At 45.9% G+C, this 25,214-nt stretch overlaps 1 protein-coding gene across 1 annotated transcript; it reads left to right on the top strand.

Moving 5' to 3' along the window:
- The first annotated feature begins 7,237 nt into the window (after positions 1-7,237).
- On the top strand, positions 7,238-23,768 carry C5AR1 (complement C5a receptor 1). Its single transcript, XM_053605485.1, has 2 exons — positions 7,238-7,280; positions 21,627-23,768. The coding sequence occupies exons 1-2, from the start codon at positions 7,278-7,280 to the stop codon at positions 22,674-22,676; spliced, it is 1,053 nt and encodes a 350-aa protein (XP_053461460.1). The 5' UTR covers positions 7,238-7,277; the 3' UTR covers positions 22,677-23,768.
- Positions 23,769-25,214: the final 1,446 nt, after the last annotated feature.

Genomic DNA, 25,214 nt, shown 5'->3' with positions numbered 1-25,214 from the left:
GAGAGGGAGTCTTGGTGGATGCCTGCAGTCCCAGCTAGTTGGGAGCCTGAGGCAAGAGGATTGCTCAAGCCCAAAAGTTTGAGGTTGCTGAGAACTACAATGGTGGTACTGCACTTTACCTACCTAGGGCAACAGAGTGAGACTCTGTCCAGAAAGGAAGGGAAGGGGAGGGGAGGGGAGGGAAGGGAAGGGAAGGAAGAAAGAAAAGAAAGAAAGAAAGAAAGAAAGAAAAGAAAGAAAGAAAGGAAAGAAAGGAAAGAAAGAAAGGAAAGAAAGGAAGGGAGGGAGAGAGGGAGGGAGGAAGGAAGGAAGGAAGGAAGGAAGGAAGGAAGGAAGGAAGAAAGAAAGAAAGAAACTGTAGGCCTTTCCAACTGCTGGGGAAATCACATATCAGCCAGGTAAGAAGAGCTTTTCTCTCCTTTCCACAATTTCAGGAAAGCATGCATAATTCTATATCATAAAAACGTTCCTGTAAATTTTTTTTTGAGACAGAGTTTTACTCTATCAAGCTGGGTAGAATGCTGTGGCATCACAGCTCACAGCAACATCCAACTCTTGGGCTTAAGCCATTCTCTTGCCTCAGCCTCGCAACTATCTGGGATTATAGGTGGCTGTCACAACACCTGGTTGTAATTGTCATTGTTGTTTGGCAGGCCTGGGCTGGATTCAAACCCACCAGCTCTGGTATATGTGGCTGGTGCCCTAGCGGCTGAGCTACAGGCCCCGAGCCTCTAACACGTTCTTATAATAGGTACTCATAAGACACCTGAACTTCAGATTTTGTTCTTACATCCTGTGTAAGTAATTTTTAACTTCTAAAATGTCTATGATTACAATTAATTTCAGCGTACTAAAAAATTTAACCTTGCTCAAAGAGCGGTCTAGCCTATGCATTGAGCTACTGGTAGGTAATCTCTAAATTCTCCAAATGTTCTACCTGATAAAAGTGTCTGTGTTTACCTGGGGCATTGGGTCATGCCCAATAGTCTAACAATGTGATTGTAGGTGGGAGTTTGGGTTGTGTGGTAACAGCTGGACCTCCAGAGGGGCTGTGGACTCAGCCACCTTGGTGACAATGAGAGCCCTGTGACTGAGGCCCAATAAAGACCAGGCATCAAAGCCTGTGTGAGCTTCTCTGGTTGGTGGTTTTTCATTTGTTTCATCACATGTTGTTGCCAAGAAAGTTAGAGTTGTCCTTGTCTTCCTTGGAAGAGGACAGTTGGGAATTCTGAGGTTGGAACTTTCCTAGATGCTGACCCATGAAGTTCTTGTCACAGAAGAGCTTCACTGTGATAGACAATAACTACAAGTGTAATAGCTTTCAGTGAGTTTTGTGAGCCTTTTTCACAAATTACCACACCTTAGGGTAGTCTTGGGGGCACTTGAATTTGTCATTGGTGTGAAAGGGAGGTGGTCTTGGAAACTTCTGAACTCTGTAGTTGGTGTCAGAGGTGAGGGTGTTGACATTCTTGTTTTCTGCAATATGTACATATGTGTAACTATTCTTTAGTGACCATAAGAAAATTATTGGCACACATTTTCCTCTGCTAGATTTCTTTCTTTCTTTTCTTAATTTTTTTGAGATGCAGTCTCACTCTATTGCCCCAGGCTAGAATGCTATGACCTCAGTCTAGTTCACAATAACTTTAAACTCCTGGGTTTCAAGTTATCCTCTTGTCTCAGTCTCCTGAACAGCTGGGGCTATAAGCACCTGCCAAGAAATTGGTTAATTTTGGGGCTAATTTTTCTATGTTTAGTAGATCTGGGAGGAAGGGTATCCCGCTATTACTCAGGCTTATCTTGAACTCCTGAGCTCAAGCGATCCTCTCTCCTCCTGTCTTGGCCTCCCAGAATGCTAGGATTACAGGTGTGAGCCACCTCATCTGGCCTCCGCTGCTGGATTTCTTATATAAATAAAAAATAAGACTATCTTATTTAAATTAACAGTGCTCTTCTTGAAGCTCTTTGTGACAGCCTTTTATCTGTCTTCTAGTATGTATTCTCCCACTTGTGCCCTGGAATAGAATTTTTTTTTGAGACAGAGCCTCAAGTTGTCGCCCTGGGTAGAGTGCTGTGGGCATCAAAGCTCACAGCAACCTCCAACTCCTGGGCTCAAGCGATTCTCCTGTCTCTGCCTCCCAAGGAGCTGGACTACAGGCACCTGCCACAACGCCCGGCAATTTTTTAGTTGCAGCCGTCATTGCATCATTGTTGTTTGGCGGGCCCAGGCTGGATTCGAACCCACCAGCTCAGGTGTATGTGGCTGGCACCTTAGCCGCTTAAGCCACAGATGCTGAGCCTGGGATAGAGTTTTAACAGGACACGTAGTCTCCCAGCCAAAAACTATGCTTCCAGCCTCTCTTGCAGCTAGATGTGGCTACATTCCTTTCATGTTGGAAGATGACAGCCAACTTCACCCCCCAAAGTGGAATCCATGAGTTAGCATGGGTAGTGAGAGAGAAATGAATTTGAATTTAAAGGTAAAAGTCAGAAGTGGCTCTCCTTGTAAGATCCTGTGTGTGCCCTGGGCTCTGGAAAGGCACCGCATTATAATTCACAGGAAAGGCTCCAGGTAGGCTGATGGTGGATCTGGAGTAGAGCCGTTCCATTGAAATTTGGTAAATGTGTTATATTTATAGCCCATCTAAATTTGGACTTACTGTTATCTCCAGCACGCAATGACCATGTGTCTGGTGACTGCCATATTGGGCAGCTTAGGTCTTGATCTTGAAGAAGAGAATGAAGAGACACCAGCACAGAGGTTATAAGCGTAGAGAATGGTGGCCAAGCATGATGGCTCATGCCTATAATCCTAGCACTCTGGGAGGCTGAGGCAGGTAGATTGCTTGAGCTCAGGAGTTCGAGACCAGCCTGAGTGAGACCCCCCCGACCTCTACTAAAATTAGAAAAACTAGCCGGGGATTGTAGCGGGTGCTTGTAGTCCCAGCTACTTGGGAGGCTGAGGCAAGAGAATTGCTTGAGCCCAGGAGTTTGAGGTTTCTATGAAGTATGATGCCATGGCAGTCTACTGAAGGTGACAAAGTGAAACTCTGTCTAAAAAAAAGAGAGAGACAATGGTGTGTACTCATTGTACCCTGAAATTTCATTTCTAGAGAATCATCTACCATAAATACTTGTGAGTACCAGGATACATATGTACAAGGGTGGTCACTAGGGCTTAACCCAAATATTGGAAACCACCGAAAATTCTACTAATAGGAAAGTGATTGAACAAACACTTTTCAAGCTAACAAAGGATTTATTATGCTGAGGTTTTAAAATGTATTTACAAAAACATTCTAAAAAATGTGGTAAAATACATTATTAGAACAATGAATCAAATTTCAGTAAGGGTGCAGATGGTGTATCTGCGTTACATTTCCTTATTCTGATAATTATACTGTCGTTGTGACTAAGAATACTCTTGCTCTTAAGACTTACACAGTGAAGATTTCTTTTTTTTTTTTCTTTGAGACAGAGTCTTACCTACTAACCCTCGGTAGAGTGCTGTAGCGTCATCACTCACAGCAGCCTCCAAATCCTTGGGCTTAGGTGATTCTCTTGCCTCAGCCCTCCGAGTAGCTGGGATCACAGGTGCCTACCACGATGCCCGGCTATTTTTCTGTTGCAGTTTGGCCGGGACTGGGTTTGAACCCACCACTCTTGGTATATGGGGCTGGCGCCCTACCCACTGAACCACAGGCACTGCCCCTTTTTTTTTTTTTTTTTTTTGAGACAGAGTCTCACTATGTCGCCCTCGGTAGAGTGCTGTGGCATCACAGCTCACAGCAACCTCCAACTCTTGGGCTTAAGCGATTCTCTTGCTTCCGCCTCCCAAGTAGCTGGGACTACCCACTACAACGCCCTGCTATGGCTTGTTTTTTGGTTGTAGTTGTCATTGTTTGGCAGGCCTGGGCTGGGTTCGAACCTGCCAGCTCCAGTGTATGTGGCTGGTGCTCTAACCTCTGAGCTACAGGCGCTGAGCCCACAGTGAAGAATTTAAGGTAAAGGGACATGATGTTTCCAACTTTCAGTGATTCAGGGAAAATACAGACAGATATAGATATAAATTTAGATATATCCCTCCACTATCAGTTTCCTAGGGCTTGCCAGCCCCCACAATTGCATCAAATGTTTAAGATAGTTCTTGAATATCTTTTCCCCCCTCTCTTTCATTGTTTCTCTTTCTGTGGAGAACCCAGGTTGATAACCACACTCTCCAATGCATAGTAGAAGCCTAGTAAAACATATCATCAAATGCTAACAATGAGTGAATCTGGGTGAAGAGAATACAGGAATTGCTTTTAGTACTCTTGCAACGCCTCTAATTTTAACATATCAACATGGAAAGCTACAAAAAATCACTCTGAAAAAGGAGTTCATAGCTTCATCAAAGGTTCACAGCATAGAAAATGTTAAGAACTCATGACTTTTTTTTCTTTTGAGACAGAGTCTCACTCTGTCACTTTGGGTAGAGTGCTGTGGTGTCATAGCTCACAGTAACCTCAAACTCTTGGGTTCAAGCAACCCTCCTGCCTCAGCCTTCTGGGTATCTGAGACTGCAGGTGTGCACCACTATGCCCAGCTAGTTTTTCTATTTTCAGTAGAGAGGGATTTTCGATCTTGCTCAGGCTGGTCTTGAACTTGAGAACTCAAGCAATCCACCCACCTTGGCCTCCCAGAGAGAACCCATGATTTAAGGTGGATGCAACTTTGGTCCAAAATCCTAAAAGTCAAATGGCTATGGCCTGAGCTTCCCTGCTCCAGCACTCTCCTTGAGGTCAGAATCAAAACTACACCATATCCTGTGACACCCAGAAATCCCACAAATTGACTTTCAAAATTCTGCTGAGTAGTGTATACACGCCTTCACTAAGTGGAACTAAAACTTGGTGAACATCACATGCCTGCGTGTCCATCCCCTAACCCAAACATCCCATTTGTGAAAGTCTGGGTTCAGAAGGGTAACTGGGTATGGGACTTTTCAGTATTTTTATTTTCTTTTTCTTAGAGGGAAGGGGAAGAGTGCATTTCTGGGTTGTTTGAATGCTTGCAATGAACATAGACTGTAGTAGAAAAATACCTGGGGGAGCTGGGCTTTGTGGTGGGCGCCTGTAGTCCCAGCTACTTGGGAGGCTGAGGCAAGAGAATCACTTAAGCCCAAGAGTTGGAGATTGTTGTGAGCTGTGATGCCTTGGCAACCAAGGGCAACAAAGTGAGACTGTCTCAAAAAAAAAAAAAAAAAAAAGAGGTTGGTAGTGCCTTGGATCAGGGTAACAAGGCTGAGGTGGTATGGAGTTGATAAATTTATGGATCTCTTTTTAATCGAGGCCTTAGCTTGTCAACCAGGACATCTCTCCACCACTGGGCACACTTGTTTTCTAGCTTCTCACTCCCTGTAGCAGACAGAATAATGGCCCCCAATGAAGTCCACATTCTAATCCCTGGAACCTATAAATATGTGACATTATGTGGCAAAAGGAACTTTGCAGAGGGGTTAAGTTAAGGATATTGGGATGAGAAGGTGACCCTGAATTGTCTTGGTGGACCCCATTTAATCTCAATCGTCCTTGTATGAGTGAGGAAGGGCTGGGCCTGGTGGCTCACGCCTGTAATCCCAGCACTCTGGGAGGCTGAGGTGAGTAGATTGCTTGAGCTTAGGAGTTTGACACCAGCCTGAGCAAGAGTGAGACCCTGTCTCTACTAAAAATAGGAAAACCTAGCCAGGTGTAGTGGCAGGAGCCTGTAGTACCAGCTACTCAGGGGGCTGAAGCAAGAGGGTCGCTTAAGCCCAGGAGTTTGAGGTTGCTGTGAGCTATGATGATGCCATGCCACTCAACCCAGGATGACAGAGTGAGGCTCTTTCTCAAAAAAAAAAACAAAAAACAAAACAGGCTTGATGCCTGTAGCTCAGCAGCTAGGGGTACTAGCCACTTACATCAGAGCTGTGGGGTTCGAATCCAGCTCAGGGCCTGCCAAATAACAATGACAACTACAACCAAAAAATAGCCGGGCTTTGTGGCAGGCGCCTGTAGTCCCAGCTACTTGGAAGGCTGAGGCAAGAGAATCTCTTAAGCCCAAGAGTTTGAGGTTGCTGTGAGCTGTGGCACCTCCGCACTCTACCCAGGGCGACATAGTGAAACTCTGTCTTAAAAAAACAAAACAAAACAAACAAATAAAACAAATATGAGCGAGAGAGAAGATTTGAGACACAGGAGAAGAGGACAATGTGACCACAGAGGCAGAGATTGGAGTGATGCAGCCATAGCCAAGAAATTCCAGCAGCTGCCAGAAGCCCAAAGAAGAAAGAATGGATTCTCCCCCAGATCTTCTAGAGGAAATGTGACCTCACTACTTCTTGATTTTGGACTTCTGACTTCAAGAACTGTGTAAGAATAAATTTCTGGTGTTTTAAGCCACCCATTTTGTGGTAATTTGTTACAGAAACCACAGGCAGGATACATAGGGTCCTTCTTTGCCCAAAGGCTCTAGAATGTCTCTTAGAGAACTCAGAATAAAGCTGGACAGGGCGATAGGTAGACTTTGTTTCCAAGTCAGATGGTTGTGGCTTGGCAGGGGCAATAGAGGGGGGTTGGTGGCAACTTATCCCGACAACTTCGAAACCCCAAAAGGAAGATTTAACAGCAAAATGTACCCAAGTGCTGGGCCACCTCCACAGTCCTGCTGGGCCTCTCTGTGCCACAAAGTAACCTGGCTAGCGGTCTGGGGGAGTCATAATTCTTTTTTTTTTTTTTTTTTTGAGACAAAGTCTCACTATGTTGCCCTGGGTAGAGTGCTGTGGCATTACAGCTCACAGCAACCCCAAACTCTTGGGCTTAAGCGATTCTCTTGCCTGAGCCTCCCAAGTAGCTGGGACTACAGGCGCCCACCACAACGCCCGGCTATTTTTTGTTACAGTTTGGCCGGGACCGGGTTCAAACCTGCCGCTCTCAGTATATGGAGCTGGTGTCCTACTCAATGAGCCACAGGCGCTGCCCGCCTTTCTCCCTTCTTAGAGCGGGAACTTCCTCAGTTTTCTGAGCCCCAGCCTCCCTACTGACTGGGAGGAGGTGGTTAGAGGCCACTGGGTGTGTGCCCCACGAAGGGAGCCCAAACCACAATGCCCAGTGCGTAGGCCAATGAGAACCCCAGAGCAGAAGGACTGGTCATTTCCTCCCTGCAGATAGCATTTCCCCTTGGGGCTTTAAAAACCACAGCCTGTGGGCAGGAGGGATCTTGGATCATTCATCCATCACTGGGACACCAGAGACCAGAATATGGTGAGTCTCAAAGAGGAATGGGTAACAGAGCCCTCCCCTGGTTCCTCCATCTCTGCCCCTGTGGGCCCTTTTTCTCTCCCTTACTCTCCCTTTCTTGCTTCCTTTCTTGTTCCCTCTCTCCCTTTCCTTCCTCTCTGTCCTCCCATATCCCAGACTATCACCCTCCAGAGCTGGGAGGTGGTCATGGAATAAGAATGTCCAGGGCTCATGGGAGCCATGGTGACCTCACAGGGCTGGGGATCAGGAAGGCTCCCACGGTAGGAGACCCCTGAGTTGGGTCTCCAATGATGTCTACAAAGAATCCATAAGAGGGGAAATCCACAAAGGGCCTTCCAGGCTGCAGGGACAATTGGGGCTGGAAAGAATCAGTTGGAAGAATGGTGATGGGGACTCATGTGACATTTCTGATGTTCTGAATGATAGAGATGGGGAAATTGAGGCCCAGGGAGGAGCAGAGGTGGCCTGGGTGTTGCCGCAGTGGGGACAGAGCCAGGTTGCCCATCCCGGGCTAAACAAGGGTCCCCCTTATACCTGTGTGTCCCTGAGGTGGCGGCTTCCAGCCAGCAGTACTGCCACTCAGCACCTGCTGTAATAGATTGTCTGGCTTGCTTCATCTGCATGAAAGAGGAAACCAGAAGACAAGTTGGAAGGACTAGGGAGGGGTGTGAGGTCACCCCATTCCCCTCCTCCCACCCCAGATCCAACTTGGGCAAACCAGCCTTTCAGCTTCTTTTTATTTTTTTCTTTCCATAACACATTCCAAAGTGTCAAAGGGTATTCAGTGAAAACTCCCTCTCCCTGCCCACCCCAGAGCCTCTTCCATTGTCCCCAGAGGCAGTTATGGGTAGCAGTTTGTTCAGGTGGATCTTTCTAGAAATAGTCTACAGATGCCCAGGAATAGATGCTTAGAGGACAAAGTGAGGAGTCATTGATATGGGGGACCCCAACTCCAAGTTCAGCTTTGCCTCTACTGTGTGATAGCTGAGGAGACTTCTCTGTTCTGGACTTCCTTTTCCTAATCCATTAATACTATCAATAGAACCCACAGTATGGGTTAGCAGACATAATTAAATAGGGTAATATGTGGAAAGTTCGTACAAGAGTGCCTGGCATACAGTTAGTGCTCAACGTGTGTGACATATCTACATTTTCTTTCCCTTGCAAATAGTGTCTTGTGTTTTTTCATGAATAACAATATTATTATTACTATTTGAGACAAAGTCTCTGTCACCCCAGGTTGAGTGCTGTGGCATTATCACAGCAACCTCAAACTCTTGGGCTCAAGTGATCCTCCTGCCTCAGCCTCCTGAGGAGCTGGGACTACAGGCACCCGCCACAATGCCCAGCTAGTTTTTCTATTTTTATTTTATTTATTTATTTATTTATTTATTTATTTATTTATTTATTTAGACGGAGTCTCATTATGTCACCCTCAGTAGAGTGCTGTGGTGTTATAGCTTACAGCAACCTCAAATCAGACTCCTGGGCTCAAGCGATTCTCTTGCCTCAGCCTCCCAAGTAGCTGGAACTACAGGTATCCACCACAATGCCTGGCTATTTTTTGTTGCAGTTGTCATTGTTTAGCTGGCCTGGGCTGGGTTTGAAGCCACCAGTCCCAGCGCATGTGGCTGGCGCCCTAGCCTCTGAGCTACAGGTGCTGAGCCAGTTTTTCCATTTTTAGTAGAAACAGGGTCTCGCTCTTGCTCCTGCTCATCTGGAACTCCAGGGCGGTAGCAATCCACCTACCTTGGCCTCCCAGAGTGCTGGGATTAGGCATGAGCCTCCATAGTTGGCCTTAATAACAATATTATTAACCAGTATTTATTAGCTGCTTACTGCATTTCAGGCATTGGGCAAAGCACCTCACAGGACAAATTTCATCTTAAACAACCTATGGAAAAGGTACTTTATCCTCATGTGTTTCAAGGAAATTGCCTCCTTTTTATCAACTGTGAAATATTCCAGTAGGAGGTTTCATTCATTATGGATAGAAAGTTAGGTTGTTTCTAATGTTATCTTTCAAACTAAAACTGTCCCTCTCTTTATGGCTCATTTCGTCCTCAAAAGGTCTGAAGTCTTGTGTTTTCCACTTAGTTTTTTTTTTTTTTTTTTGCAGTTTTTGGCCAGGGCTGGGTTTGAACCCACCACCTCTGGCATATGGGGCCAGCGCCCTACTCCTTTGAGCCACAGGCGCCATCCAGTTTTTTTTTTTTTTGTAGAGACAGAGTCTCACTTTACCGCCCTCGGTAGAGTGCCATGATGTCACAGGACTCACAGCAACCTCCAGCTCTTGGGCTCCCGCAATTCTCCTGCCTCAGCCTCCCGAGCAGCTAGGACTACAGGTGCCAGCCACAACGCCCAGCTATTTTTTGGTTGCAGTTCAGCTGGGGCTGGGTTTGAACCCGCCACCCTCGGTATATGGGGCCGGCGCCCTACTCATTGAGCCACAGGCGTCACCCTTCCACTTAGTTTTTAAAATGTGTTTCTGTTTTTTAATGCTTAGGGAGTTTTCATTACTAAGATCATGTAAATTTAAAAAAATAAATATGGGCTCAGTGCCTGTGGCTCAAGCGGTTAAGGCACCAGCCACATACACCTGAGCTGGAGGGTTCAAATCCAGCCCGGGCTGCAACCAAAAAATAGCCAGGCATTGTGGCAGGCACCTGTAGTCCCAGCTACTTGGGAGGTGGAGGCAAGAGAATCACTTGAGCATAGGAGTTGGAGGTTACTGTGAGCTGTGATACCACAGCACTCTACCCAGGGAGACAGCTTGAGGCTCTGTCTCAAAAATAAATAAATAAATAAATAAATAAATAAATAAATATGAATCTAAGTTCCTGACCCCAACTTTGGACTCCATGTCTCAGGGATCATAACCTATCATGATTTTTTGTGCTTCTATGTGTCTGTGGGAATGAGGGGGGAGAATCTTCAAGGAAAAAAGCAGACCCTGTGTTCTTCATAGTTACTGACTCTGACAGCATTCCTCAGTGGGTCTGTTATTCTGATTTTAATGTGGGCACGATCAGCAGAACTTTCCTCACAAGAAGGATGGGAAGACTGAAGCCCAGACAAGAAAAGAAGAGGCTGAATAAAGTTTATCAGTTGCTCTTTGTATGCTTCAGCTGCCCAACCGGCCAAGCTGTGCCTCTTTGTGATCTCATTTTTCCACTTTTCTTCCTTCTCTTGGCCATCATGCCCATCTCAGCTCCATCTTCAGAGGCCCAAATCACTGCCCCAGCCTCATTTGTGGTCCTTCTGCCTCTGGTCTCACAGTAACTAGAGGGAACTTTTTTTTTTTTTTGTAGAGTCAGAGTCTCACTGTACCGCCCTCAGGTAGAGTGCCGTGGCGTCACACGGCTCACAGCAACCTCTAACTCTTGGGCTTACGTGATTCTCTTGCCTCAGCCTCCCAAGCAGCTGGGACTACAGGCGCCCGCCACAACGCCCGGCTATTTTTTGGTTGCAGTTTGGCCGGGGCTGGGTTTGAACCTGCCACCCTCGGCATATGGGGCCGGCACCCTACTCACTGAGCCATAGGCGCCGCCCTAGAGGGAACTTTTTAAACTGAAATTCTAACTTAGTCCCTCTCCAGCTCAAAAACCATCCATGGCTCCCTATTACCCAAATATAAAATACACATTCATTGACATGATATCTGCAGACACTCCAATCTCATCTTGGCCACATGCCAGCCATGTTACCTTTCATTTTCTGGTGTGTAGCACATGTCTTCCCTCTTACCTCAGGGCCTTTCTCCTAGAAGTCACCCCCCTCACTCCCACTGCACTTTAGGTCTGGTAACTACTCAAAGAGAGGGTTCTGAAGTTCAGCTTCCAGGAGTTCTCGCCTATATTTGCTCTTGCCAACTGAGAGGACTACAGGCGCCTGCCACTAAATTCTCTGTAACATCAGATTTCTCATCTATGAAATGGGTGTTGGAATTGCAACAACTCTCGTAGGGTTGTTATTTGGATTAAATGAGATAATATAGCAGGGCGTGGTGGCTCACACCTGTGATTCCAGCACTCTGGGAGGCCGGAGGCAGGAGGATCACTTGAGTCCAAGAATTAGAGACCAGTCTGAGCAAAAGCGAGACTCCGTCTCTACTAAAAACAGAAAAACTAGCCAGGTGTGGTGGCAGGCATGTGTAGTTTCAGGTAGTTGGAAGACTGAGGCAGGAGGATCACTTCAACCCAGGAGTATGAAGTTGCTGTGATCTATGATGCCATGGTACTATACCCAGGGTGACAGAGTGAGACTCAGTCTCAAAAAATGAATAAGTAAATAAATAAATGAAATAATAATGAAAAGGGCTTAAAATAGCTTGGCAACTGTTACTGCTGTTCCTGTAAGGGTACTGTGCCTTCTTCGCCCTGTTCCCATCTGTTCCATTCACATCTCTTCACTGTAACCACCCTAGTCTAAGCCACATTGTCCCTCATCTCAGCTGGACAACTCGAATCTCCTTTTCCTCCCAGCTTCTGCTCTGGACCCCTTTTTTCTTTCTCTTTTTCTTTTTGTTTTTTTGTTTTTTTTTTGAGACAGAGCTCACTATGTCACCCTCGGTGGAGTGCTGTAGCATCACAGCTCACAGCAACCTCAAACTCTTGGGTTTAAGTGATTCTTTTGCCTTAGCCTCCCAAGTAGCTGGGACTACAGGCGCCCGTCACACTGCCCAGCTATTTTTTTTCTTTTTTGAGACAGAACCTCAAGCTATTGCCCTGGGTAGAGTGCTGTAGCATCACAGCTCACAGCAATCTCCAACTCCTGGGCGCAAGCTATTCGCCTGCCTCCCAAGTAGCTGGGACTACAGGCACCTGCCACAACGCCCAGCTATTTTTTGGTCGCAGCCGTCATTGTTGTTTGGTGGCTCAGGCTAGATGCCAACCCGCCAGCTCAGATGTATGTGGCTGGCGCCTTAGCCGCTTGAGCCACAGGCACTGAGCCTGGACCCCTTTTTTCTTTTCTTTCTTTTTTTCTTGAGACTTACCATTCTGTCCTTGCTTTTTCTACCTCACTCCTAGATCTTGGAGGTCTTTCCACATAAGTACATAAATGATCTCATTTGTTTTGATAGTTACGTAGTACGGTTGCCTGGATGTACTATCGTTAATTTAGCCAGTCCCCTCTTGCTGGCCACTTTAGTTATCTCCAGTCTTTGTGGGGGAGGGAGGTGCTGCAATGGCAAAGCATTGAGAGCCATCACATCTGGAGGATCCTGGAAACCACAGAGAGTTAGAATCAGCACTTTTTTCCTGCCTTCATGAAGTCAAAGAGAGGAAAGGAATGAGTGAGCTCATGCCAGGACAGGAACTTTGTCAGCTGCTGCAGGGAATAAAGATGCAGAGAAAGATCAGAGGCTGGGAGGCTCCTCTTTTGGGGAACTGAATTATTCTGCAGCTGAGGATGGCTGAGAGCTTGTGAACTAGTAGAGATTTTATGTGTCACACCCAAGGGGCACTTTCAAAATATTAAACAATCTGCTACGGTGCAGGTGCAGAGGTCCCCTGAGCAGAGTCGGGGACTGCCTCCTGTGCCTAACATTAACCCTTTAGTGACGTGGGGGGTCTAGAGTGTGGAAGGGGTATCCCAAAGTAGGAAATGGGAAGCCCAGTGCTGGGATGAGTTGCTGAGGGCAGGGGATGTTTACTAATAGAAATATTAAAAGTTTTAACTTTCTATTTTTGTGTTTGTTTTTGTTTTTTTGAGACAAAGTCTCACTTTGTCACCCTTGGTAGAGTGCTGTAGCGTTATAGCTCACAGCAAAACTCAAACTCTTGGGCTCACGCGAGTCTCTTTCCTCAGCCTCCCAACTAGCTGGGACCACAGGCGCATGCCACAACACCAGCTATTTTTTATTTTAGAGACAGAGTCTTACTTTGTCACCCTCGGTAGAGTGCTGTAGTGTCACAGCTCACAGCAACCTCCAGCTCTTGGGCTTAGGCGATTCTCTTGCCTCAGTCTCCCAAGTAGCTGGGACTATAGTCACCTGCCACAATGCCTAGCTGTTTTTGTTGTTGTTGTTGCAGTTTGGCCAGGGCTGGGTTTGAACCCGTCACCCTTGGTATATGGGACCAGCATCCTACTCACTGAGCCACAGGCACCTGACACCTGGCTATTTTTTTTAGAGATGGGGTCTCGCTCTTGCTCAGGCTGTGAGCTCAGGGCAATCCACCCCTCTCGGCCTTCTAGTGTGCTAGGATTACAGGCATGAGCCACAATGCCTGGCCTTTAACTTTCTATTTTGAAATATTTTCAAACTTATAAAAAAAATTACAATAATATTACAAAGAGACCAGGCATGGTGGCTCATACCTGTAATCCTAGTACTCTGGAAGGCTGAGGAGAGAAGATCCCTTCAGTTCAGGAGTTCAAGACCAGCCTGAGCAAGACCCAGACCCTGTCTCTACTAAAAATAGGAAAAAAACCCAGCCAGGCATCATGGCAGACTCCTGTAGCCCCAGCTTCTCAGGAGGCTGAAGCAGGAGGATCTCTTGAACCCAGGAGTTGGAGATTGCTATGAGCTAGGCTGAGGCCACGGCACCCTAGCCTGGGCAACAGAGTGAAACTCTGTCTCACTAAACAAAAAAACAAAAAAGAAAGCAAACCAGAAAAAGAATTCTCATATACTTTTTGCCCAGATTGACTGTACCTATCATTTATCCATCCATCCATCCATTATCTGTCTCTCTACATAGCTCTGCCTCTATCTAGTCACCGTCCACCCATCCATCATCTGTCAGCCTATCTATCTATATCTTCTATCATCTATTTATATATCAATCATCTACCCATCAATCACATATCTCTCTACCCATTATTTATCATCCATCACTCATACAACTTATCTACCTATAATCTATCCATTATCTATCTGTATCTGCCTATCACCTATCATTCATCTGTCATCTATTTCTCTCTCCATCATCCACACATCCACCTATTCATCCTTTATCTATCCATCCATCCATCTCTACCTATTATCTATCTATCCTCTTTTTTCTGAAATTTTCTTTCTTTTTTTTTTCCTGAGACAGAGTCTCACTCTGTTGCCCTGGGTAGAGTGCTGTGGTGTCATTATAGCTCACAGCAACCTCAATTTCTTGTGCTTGAGCAAGTCTCTTGCCTCAGCCTCCTGAGTAGCTGGGACTATAGGCGACCGCCATAAGACCCGTCTAGTTTTTCTATTTTTAGTAGAGACAGGGTCTTGCTCTTGCTCAGGGTGGTCTTGAACTCCTGACCTTAGGCGATCCACCTGCCTCAGCCTCTCAGAGTGCCAGGATTACACATGTGAGCTACCCGCAGAGGTCCTTTCTGAGCTTTTCTGAGAGTAAGTTGCAGGCATCAAGTCCCTTTATCTCTAAATACTTTGGTGTCTGTTTCTTGAGAGCAATCACATTGACCTACGGGATCACAGCAGTCATCCATGTCAGGAAACCTAACCTTTGACATAATTCTCCTATCCAGGCTGTAGAAGTATTCAAACTGGCCTGCTGGCCCTGCTGACACCCATTAGAGACAGTGTGGTTTTCTGGTCCAGGACCCCAGGCTATCCTTGGTTGTCCTGGCTCCTTAATCCTGTAATAGTTCCTCAGCCTTTCCTTGTGTTTGTGACATTGGCACTTTTTTTACTGAGTAAAATTAATATACCATATAACTCACAGTTTTAAAGCGAACAACTCAGGGGGCATTTAGCACAGTCACAGAGTTGTGCAACCACAACCTTGATTTCCAAAACCTTTCATCACCCTAGAGAGAAATCTGGTGCCCCTTGGCAATCACTTCCCCATTCCCCTCCCCCCAGCCCCTGGCATCGCTCTGCTCTCTGTCTCTCTGGATTTGCCTGTTCTGGATGTTTCCTACCTGTGGAATCACACAACATGAGGGTAGATGATTGAATATACAATTTATTTAACATTCAAACTTAATTAAGACATGTGCAATATGGCAATTTTACTGGGGATTTAACCCTACCTAGGATATGATTGCTTGCTGGGGCTTAGCAACAGGGTCCAGTTCACACTTAGCACTAATTACTTTATTGAATAAATACAATACCAAACAAAATGCATTCAAATGCTTTCTAAAAAAAAAATCAATTTTAAAGGCCTTTCTATTCAGGCTAATGACAAACACAATAAAGGCCTTTTGTGCTTGGCTTCTTTCACTTGGCATCATGTTTTAGGCATGTCAGTGCCTCTTTCCTTTTTGTGCTGAGCGATATTTCATAGCACAGCTAGACCACGCCCTGTCCATTCCCTCATTAGCTGTCACTGACCTCTTCTCTTTTAATAATTAATCACAGATCTGGCTCTCAGTAACTAATCACTGGGATGGGCCCACTGCCCACAGCCTGCCTGAACATAGGGCAATGTAATGGGGACTAGGAAAAAAAAAAGAGTGGTGAGAAAAAAAGCAACAAAACATGTGGTTATGATTTTTCAATAACCATAATATCGATAGATGGTAACAGCAATGGCTGACCTTTCTTGCCCCCTTCTGTGTGCCTGGCACTGTGCTAGGCACATTGGCATTTTTCATCTTATTTAATCTGGGAGGTGGGTGTCTTAGGGGTATAAGCCTCAGTCTGCAAATGCAGGTGCAAATTCAAATACGGACAGTTGCAAATCTAGCTGTAAATGTTTCTATAATGATTTCTATTTCTTGCTGTCCCCCTTTCCCTAGGGCTGTGTCAAAGTGGTGTTCAGGGATGGGCTAGCTCCATGGATGAGCCACAGAACTTGTTCCCAGGTGTCTTTAACTGGTCCATAGCCCCACTCAGAAATGGTCAGGGGCAGCCTGTGTGGGTTTGTGTCACAGCATGTATGGGCTGGAATTGCTGGTGACATGACCTGGAAAAGCCTGCTTCTCTGGTGGCTCTTGACACATTAATGGGCACATTAATAGATCCTGCTCATAGGCTCGTGATCAGGATGGCAAGAGCAAATGCCATGCCAAACACACAGCGGGTGCTCAGTAAGTACTGACTTAGTACTTACTTAGTACTTAGTAGGATCAGTGTGCCCTGCATGGGGCAGGGTGGGGTGGGGGGAGCTTTCTGAGGCATCTGGTGCCTCTGGGTACAGATTTCTCAGGCCTTCTGCCATCTGCAACAGCTTTTCTCTCTTGGGGCCATGACGGCTTCCTGCAGCTTTGTTTGGGAAGAAGTGCTAAGGACCCATTCTTTATTTGATTATGGAAAATTTCAAATACACTAAAGTGGAGAGAACAATATTATGTGGCCCCATGTGCTGCTTCCCCAGCTTGGACAGTTATCAACACTGCCATTCTCAGTCACCTGTACCCCTCCTTTCCTCCCTCTCCCTTACTCTTTGCCTCTCTCCCTACCTCCCTCTCTCCAGCTCTTTCTTTTGCTGGAGTGTTTTATTTAATTAAATTAATTAATTATTTGGAGACAGAGTCTTGAGACTTGATAGAGTGCTGTGGTGTCATAGCTGACAACAACCTCAAGTTCTTGGGCTCAAGCGATCCCCTTGCCTCAGCCTCCTGAGGAGCTGGCACTACAGCAGCAACCCCCAGCTATAGGGGGGTCTTGCTCTTGCTCAGGCTGGTGAGTCTTGCTTTTGCTCAGGCTCTCAAACTCCTGAGCCCAAGCAATCCACCTGCCTCGGCTTCCCAGAGTGCTGGGATTATAGGCGTGACCCCTCCCAATGCCCGCCCCTGAACCTGGCCTACTGCTGGAGTGTTTGAAAGCAAACCCAAGACATTCTCTTTTATCTGCTTTGTATCTCTACCACAGATGACCCTTACTGTTTTTTTTTTTTTTAATGTAAACACAATACTACCTCATACTCATTAACATCAGCACTAATTTCTTTCTACCATCAACTATACAGTCTATTTTTAACCTCCTCAGGTTGTCTAAAAAAGTCTTATTTTCCCATTGATTATTCGGTGATCTGCCTCTTGTCTGCCTCTTAAATCTCTTTTAATCTACAACGATCCAGCCCTGCCCCCCGCCATTTTTTGGATACCAAGTCTCACTCTCATTGCCCCAGCTTGAGTGTAGTGGCATCAGCCTAGCTCACGGCAACCTGAAACTCCTGGGGTCAAGGGATCCTCCTGCCTCGGACTCCCAGAGTGCTAGGGTTACAGGCATGAGCCACCAGGCCTGCCTACCACCCAATCCCTTTTGGAAATGTCATTTATTTGTGCAGGAAACGAGACCTTTTTTTCTATAGAGTTTCCCATGATCCGATTTGGCCTCTTGTGCCCCTGGAGTGTTGTTCAGCCTGCTTCCCCTCTGCCCTGGTTTTCCTGTAAAGTGGTGGTTTGAGATCTAGAACCTTGATTAGATTCAGTTTAATTTTTTTTGCAAAAATTACTTCACAGATAATGCCAAGTCCTTCCTCCTGCCTCCCATCAGATGGCAGTTAACGCTCTCTTCTTGGGATGCTGGAGTGGTTTTTTTGTTTGTTTGTTTTGTTTTTGGCCGGGGCTAGGTTTGAACCTGCCACCTCTGGCATATGGGACCAGCACCCTACTCCTTGAACCACAAGCACGGCCAGGATGCTGGAGTGTTTTAAAGCAAAGCCTAAGATTGATTGATGGGTTCATGGTGCCAGCCTGATCCACTTATTGTAAAGTTCCCTGTTAACTCACCTAGATCGGTGATTTTCAACTGGTGTGCCATGGCACGCTGGTGTTCCCTGAGAGGATCTTAGGTGTGCTGCAAAAATTTTTAAAGGCCATTAATTAAATTATTTTTGAAAGAAGTTCAAAGCACAGTAAACATAGTCATTTATTTATTTTTGATCAACATAATTTAAGTGTGCCGTGGAAGTTTAACTATAGGTTTAAGTGTGCCGTGAGATAAAAAAGGAAAAGGTTGAAAAACACTGGCCTAGATGGTTTTCTTAGGCCTTGGTCTAAAAAAGTCATATCCATGATTTTATTAATTCTGTTATTACCCTTCTTGTTTGTTTGTTTATTGAGACAGAGTCTCACTTTTTCACCCTTGGTAGAGTTCCGTGGCGTCATAGCTCATAGCAACCTCAAGCTCCTGGGCTCACGCAATCTTCTTGGTTCAGCCTCCGAGTAGCTGGGAGTACAGGTGCCTGCCACAACACCTGGCTGGTTTTTTTTTTTTTTTTAATTTTTTGAGACAGAGTCTCACTTTGTCACTGTTGGTAGAGTGCTGTGGCGTCATAGCTCACAGCAACCTCAAACTCCTGACTCCTGGGCTTAAGTGATTCTCTTGCCTCAGCCTCCCAAGTAGCTGACACTACAGGCACCCGCCACAACACCCAGCTATTTTTTTTTTGTTAGAGATGAGGTCTTGCTCTGGCTCAGGCTAGTCTTGATTTCATGAGCTCAGGCAATCCACCTGCTTCAGCCTCTCAAGTGCTGGGATTACAGGTGTGAGCCACAGCACCTGGCCCAGGCTAGTTTTTCTGTTTTTAGTAGAAATGGGGTCTTGCTCTTTCTCAGGCTGTTCTCAAACTCCTGAACTCAAGCAATACCCACCTTGGCCTCCCAGAGTTCTAGGGAGGGCTGATCCACCACGCCTGGCCTCCCCTTCTTCTTTAAACAAGAGCTTTCCCACTTTGGCTCTATTTTACCCTGAAATAGACTGTACAGAAATGGCAGAATAAATGTTTGATTATTTCCTTTTCCAGAATAAAAATGTGGCCAATGAGTTTGCTTGTTTAATATCGTTATGAACCCGTAGATCTTTACATATTAACTTGTTTCATTCCATTACAGTTATTATCATGTGGTGCCCAAATTGTCCCATCTTTGGCTAGAGGGGACTGTTTCAGGCTGTTTCTCCTATGTCATTTTGACATGACCCTATCATTTTAGAAGAATTTCCTGCCAGCTATGGTGGCTCATGCCTGTAATCCCAGCACTCTGGGAGGCTCAGGTGGGGGATTGCCTGAACTCACAAGTTTAAGACCAGCCTGAGCAAGAGTGAGATCCTCGTCCCTAAAAGAAAAAATAGCCAGAGTGCTCCAGTGGCACAATTGGTTAGCGCGTGGTACTGACAGAGAAAAAATAGCCAGGCGTTGTGTTGGGTGCCTGTTGTCCCAGTTACTTGGGAGGCTGAGGCAAGAGAATCACTTGAGCCCAAGAGTTTGAGGTTGCTGTGAGCTATGAAGCCAGGGCAAAGGGTAAGAAAATGAGACTCTGAGCGGCATCTGTGGCTCAGTGAGCAGGGCACCGGCCCCGTATACCGATGGTGGTGGGTTCAAACCCAGCCCTGGCCAAACTGCAACAAAAAAAATAGCCGGGCGTTGTGGCGGGCGCCTGTAGTCCCAGCTACTGGGGAGGCTGAGGCAAGGGAATCGCCTAAACCCAGGAGTTGGAGGTTGCTGTGAGCTGTGATATTGTGGCACTCTACCAAGGGTGATAAAGTGAGACTCTGTCTCTAAAAAAATAAAAAAGAAAATGAAACTCTGTTTCAAAAAAAAAAAAAGAAAGAATTTCCTAATGTTCTGTTGCAAACTGTTGTGGGCTCATCTTGTATATTTCCTGATTAGGAATGAATCAGGCTTTTTTCCAAGGAGCCCTGGTTCTTTTGATGGGGGAAAATGGTATTTAGAGACCATAATCTCGGTATGAAGGTCCCTTTTGTTCTTGAATTTGCTATTCTTTTCCATTCCTTTCATCTCCCCAGCAAAGGAAAAACCTGTTTCTTATTCCAAGTTCTTGTTCTTCTTCTTGCGGAAAAGTACTCCTAACAGTTTAGGATTTTGGAATGATGATAGTCAAAACTGATGGAGGAAGAGGCGCTTTATGGGAGTTAACTAGAAAAGAAAAAAAAGGGAGGGGAGCAGGGAAGGAACTTACAGAGGGCCCTACAGGCTTGTGAAAGGCCAGAAGGATCTGCCAGGGGACTAACTCCAAAGCCAATGAGCCTAACTAATCCCAAAGCCATGCTGAGCCAGGACTGTAGCCTAGGGCAAAAGGATGCCTCATGTGAGCCCCTAAATACACTCCCAAAATATCATTCCCTAGTTTGAACCAAGTAGAAAAAGTTAACAAAAGTTCCAACCACCTCAAACCCACAAAACACCTATGACTATACATAAAAGCCCAAGTTACCCAATAGGTTTGCGTACACAGGTCAGGTTGCTGAATCTCCATAAACCCGCCCAGCTAGGGGTGCAACCCATGGGCTGGTTGGAAACTACCATCCCCATTGCACAATAATGCAGGGTTGTAGAACAAACAAACGCAGGCTGTTTTTAAATACAATTGGTGGCTTGTGCCTGTAATCTAAGCACTCTGGGAGTGGGAGACTGGAGGATTGCTTTAGTTCAGGAGTCCAAGGCAGGAGGATTGCTTTAGCTCAGGACCAGCCTGACCAAGAGCGAGACCCTATTTCTATTAAAAATAGAAAAATTGCTGGGTGTTGTGGCAGGTGCCTGTAATCTCAGCTACTTGAGAAGCTGAGATAAGAGGATCGCTTGAGCCCAGGAGTTTGAGGTTGATGTGGCTGTGAGCTATGACACCTCAGCACACTAGCCTGGGCAAAAGAGTGAGAAGCTATCTCAAAACAAACAAACAAACAAACAAAAAAAGTAACAACAACAACAAAACCATGGATTTTGGGGGCATTATTTTTGATTCTTTAAAATACTGCATTAAAATATTATTTATTTTGATGACTGAGTTTTTGGGTCCCCCCTAAATTTTGTGCCCAAGATGAGTGAGGCATCGCCAAACTACTGCCACTTGGACACAGAGCATGGAGCTATCTGCTTCAGGGGTGGAGGCAGGAAGAGGGGGTGGAGGTGGTGTGCCACGTGTGTGGGGGCCGCTATCCATTTATACGTCCCCATTTTTAGATAATATTAAAAATATCTGGCTGGGTGCAGTGGCTCACGCCTGTAATCCTAGCACTCTGGGAGGCTGAGGCAGGCAGATTGGCTGAGCTCAGAAGTCTGAGACCAGCCTGAGTAACAGCAGGACCCCATCCCTACCAAAAAATAGAAGAATTAGCCAGGTATTGTGGCACACATCCTGGCACTCAAGTGAGACTCTGTCTAAAAACAAAACAGAACAAAATCTAACAATCTGACCAATAGAATGGATAGTGGCTGCAGAGCTGTAGCAGGGGGAGGCTTTAATCATTGGGTTGCTGGATTGTGGAGAAGTCCAGGGGCTTTGTGGGGAGGTGACAGGGTGGCAGGAGGTCCTATCAGAGTGGAAGCATTTTAATAAATACAAGACAACCCAGCTAACTCTCAGCCCTTAGCATCCCCATTTCGTGGGAGAAACCTGAGGCTCACAAGGGCAAAAACCCACATGGCTTTGACAGGCCCCTCAGAATGTGTCTGCAGACTCATCTCTTCTGACCTCTCTGATTCTACTTAGGATCCCATGGAGAACAGCACCTATGATTATACTAACTATGGCTCTGAAACCCTGGATCCCAACATCTCTGTGGATAACCATTCCGACAAGCTGAAACCTTTGGACATCATGGCCTTGTTCATCTATGTAATAGTGTTCTTGGTGGGAGTGCCAGGCAATGCCTTGGTGGTATGGGTGACAGCCTTTGAAGCCAAGCGGGCGGTCAATGCCATCTGGTTCCTCAACCTGGCGGTAGCCGACTTCCTCTCCTGCCTGGCGCTGCCCATCCTGTTCACCTCCATCATTCAGCATTACCACTGGCCCTTCGGGAGCACCGCCTGCCGCGTGCTGCCGTCCCTCATCCTGTTCAACATGTATGCCAGCATCCTGCTGCTGGCCGCCATCAGCGCTGACCGCTTCGTGCTGGTGTTTAACCCTGTCTGGTGCCAGAACTTCCGAGCCACTGGCTTGGCCTGGGTGGCCTGCAGTGTGGCCTGGGGCCTGGCTCTGCTGCTGACCATACCCTCCTTCCTGTACCGCGTGGTGCACAAAGATCCCTTCTCCTCCAGGACGACATGTGGCACTGACTATGGCCAAGGTGGCAGGTACACAGAACGTGCCGTGGCTATTGTCCGGCTGGTCGTGGGCTTCGTGTGGCCACTACTCACCCTCACTATCTGTTACACCTTCCTCCTGCTCCGGACATGGAGCCGCAGGGCCACGCGGTCCACCAAGACGCTCAAGGTGGTGGTGGTAGTAGTGACCTCCTTCTTTGTCCTCTGGCTGCCCTACCAGGTGACAGGGACGATGATGGCTTTGCTTATTCCAGACTCAGCCCTCTTTAAGGAGGTGAGCAAGGTGGACCCCCTGTGTATCGCCTTTGCCTATGTCAACTGCTGCATTAACCCCATTATCTACGTGGTGGCTGGCCGGGGCTTCCAGGGCCGACTGCGCAAATCCCTGCCCAGCTTAGTCCGGAACGTGCTGACCGATGAGTCTGTGGTAAGGGAGAGCAAGTCTTTCACGCGTTCCACGGTGGACACCACAACTGAGAAGTGCCAAGCTGTGTGAGGGAAGCCTCCCAGATCACCTTGGCCCACGTCCCCCTTCCTTTGTGGCCACTCTTGCTCAGCTTGTTTTAACTCCACTCTCAATAGGATGCTGTCCTCTCCGTGAGCTCTTCTTCAGTCTTCTTGTCTTTCTCAGACTTGTGGCTCCTCTCCTAAGCTGACCGTCCTCATCCTTCCTCACTTGCTTTTAGGGAGCCCTGACCTGTCTCTCCATCCCAAATTTTTTTTTTTTTTTTTTGTAGAGACAGAGTCTCACTTTATGGCCCTCGGTAGAGTGCCATGGCATCACACGGCTCACAGCAACCTCTAACTCCTGGGCTTAAGCGATTCTCTTGCCTCAGCCTCCAGAGTAGCTGGGACTACAGGTGCCCGGCCACAACGCCCGGCTATTTTTTGGTTGCAGTTTGGCCCGGGCCGGGTTTGAACCCGCCACCCTCGGTATATGGGGCCGGCGCCTTACCAACTGAGCCACAGGCACCGCCCTCCATCCCAAATTTTTGAAAAAAACAAACAGAAGCTAATGTATCTGCAGTGTCCCATAAGGCAATATGTCTCTGCATGTGTGTGTTGTGTGAACAGAGGACTTTCAAATGCTTGCAAGTAGAAACATTCTCATTTAAAAAACCCAGTTATATATTTATTTTATGGAGAGCTGGAAAAATGCAACCAGCAGCTCAAAAGTTATTATTCTCCTTTAATACAAAACAAAAGTACCTGGAGCTATCTAAGCTCTTTTAAGTGAGTTGATTTAAAGAGAATATTAAATTAAAATATGACTTAGGTTGTTTTTTGTTTTTTTTTTAAGTCTTAAGTAAAAAGATATTATGTGCAAAAAGGGTGAGAAACCCCAACTGGGATATCGACACTGATGCAAGTAGATTCAGGATGCTCCCATGGCCATGGGGATCCCTGGGGCACGGTGTCCTCCCGGCCTTGTCCCTAACCTCTGGCTACCACTAATCCACTCTCCATTTCTATACTTTTGTCATCTCAAGAATATTATTCAGTGGAATTGTACAGTATTGCCATACTTTGAACTTTCAAAAACTAGTTATGTGTGACTTTAATGATGAAAATAAATGTTATAAATATTGAAATGCTGGTTGTATTATTTATAATGAGTAATTGGCTTTACAATATTTCTGCTTAGATAATGTGTGTGTGTGGATAGGAAATAGGATGCAAGCCACGTGTGTAGTTTTAAATTTTCTAGTGCCCAGGTGGTGCCTGTGGCTCAAAGGAGTAGGGTGCAGGCACCATGTACTGGAGGTGGTAGGTTCAAACCCAGCCCCGGCCAAAAACTGCAAGAAAAAAAAAGTTTTTCTAGTGGCCATATTAAAAAAGTAAAAAGAGGGCTGCGTCTGTGGCTCAGTGAGTAGGGTGCTGGCCCCATATACCTGGTGAGTAGCTAGGTGTTGTGGCAGATGCCTGTAGTCCCAGCTAGTTGGGAGGTTGAGGCAAGAGAATCGCCTAAGCCCAAAAGCTGGAGGTTGTTCTGAGCTGTAATGCCATGGAACTCTATGGAGGGCGACAAAGTGAGACTCTGTCTCTAAAGAAAAAAAAAAAGTGAAAAGAAACAGATGAAATAATAATAAATATTCAATAATATAATATAATTATACATTATAGTAAGAACAGTGATATTACTGCTATATTAATTTTATTATATAACTAGTATATATTATATGAATATCAACATAGTATAGAATTTATAATATACAAAGTATATAACACATAACATTAATGTATATATGTATTGATACTATAGTCATCTTAAAGCCATCAATATAGTCATATTATGTAACTACACGACACTTAATATGTAATACAATAATCTAATCAACGATATATATATTTTTTATCTAATCAAATATATATAAAATACTGTTATTATTACTATTTTGGTATTAAGTCCATGAAACCCTGTGTGTGTTACACTCAATAGCACAACTCAATTCGGACTCACCCATTTAGTGAGGTTAGTAGCCCTGCCGGGCTGGTGGCCTCTATACCTGAGGGCACAGGTTTGGAGTCCTTCCTTTTTGAGAAAATAGGCTGAGAGTCTAGGAAACATCACCTTTAATATGGGGGTGGCACTGGGTCAAGATTTTGTCTGATTCTGGGGGAAAAAAATAGCTGGATCTTGGCACTACGCATTGTTAGGGCTGCCTTGGCTAGAAGTTTTTTTTTTTTTTTTTTGTAATAGAGTCTCACTCTGTCACCCTGTGTAGAGTGCTGTGGCATCAGCCTGGCTCACAGTAACCTCAAACTCCTATGTTCAAGCGATCTTCTTGTCTCAGCCTCCTGAGAAGCTAGACCTATAAACACCTGCCACCATACTTGGCTAGTTTTTAAAAAATTTTTTTTTCTTTTTTTGTGGTTTTTGGCCGGGGCTGGGTTTGAACCCGCCACCTCCGGCATATGGGACTGGCACCCTACTCCTTGAGCCACAGGCGCTGCCCTAAAAAAATTTTTTTGAGACAGAGTCTCACTATGTCACCCTTGATAGAGTGCCATGGCGTCATAGCTCACAGCAACC

Source organism: Nycticebus coucang, chromosome 10, assembly GCF_027406575.1.
Source record: "Nycticebus coucang isolate mNycCou1 chromosome 10, mNycCou1.pri, whole genome shotgun sequence".
Classification (NCBI taxonomy): domain Eukaryota; kingdom Metazoa; phylum Chordata; class Mammalia; order Primates; family Lorisidae; genus Nycticebus; species Nycticebus coucang.
The sequence above is the reverse complement of the archived record's forward strand: the minus strand, read 5'-3'. Positions and strand labels throughout refer to the sequence as shown.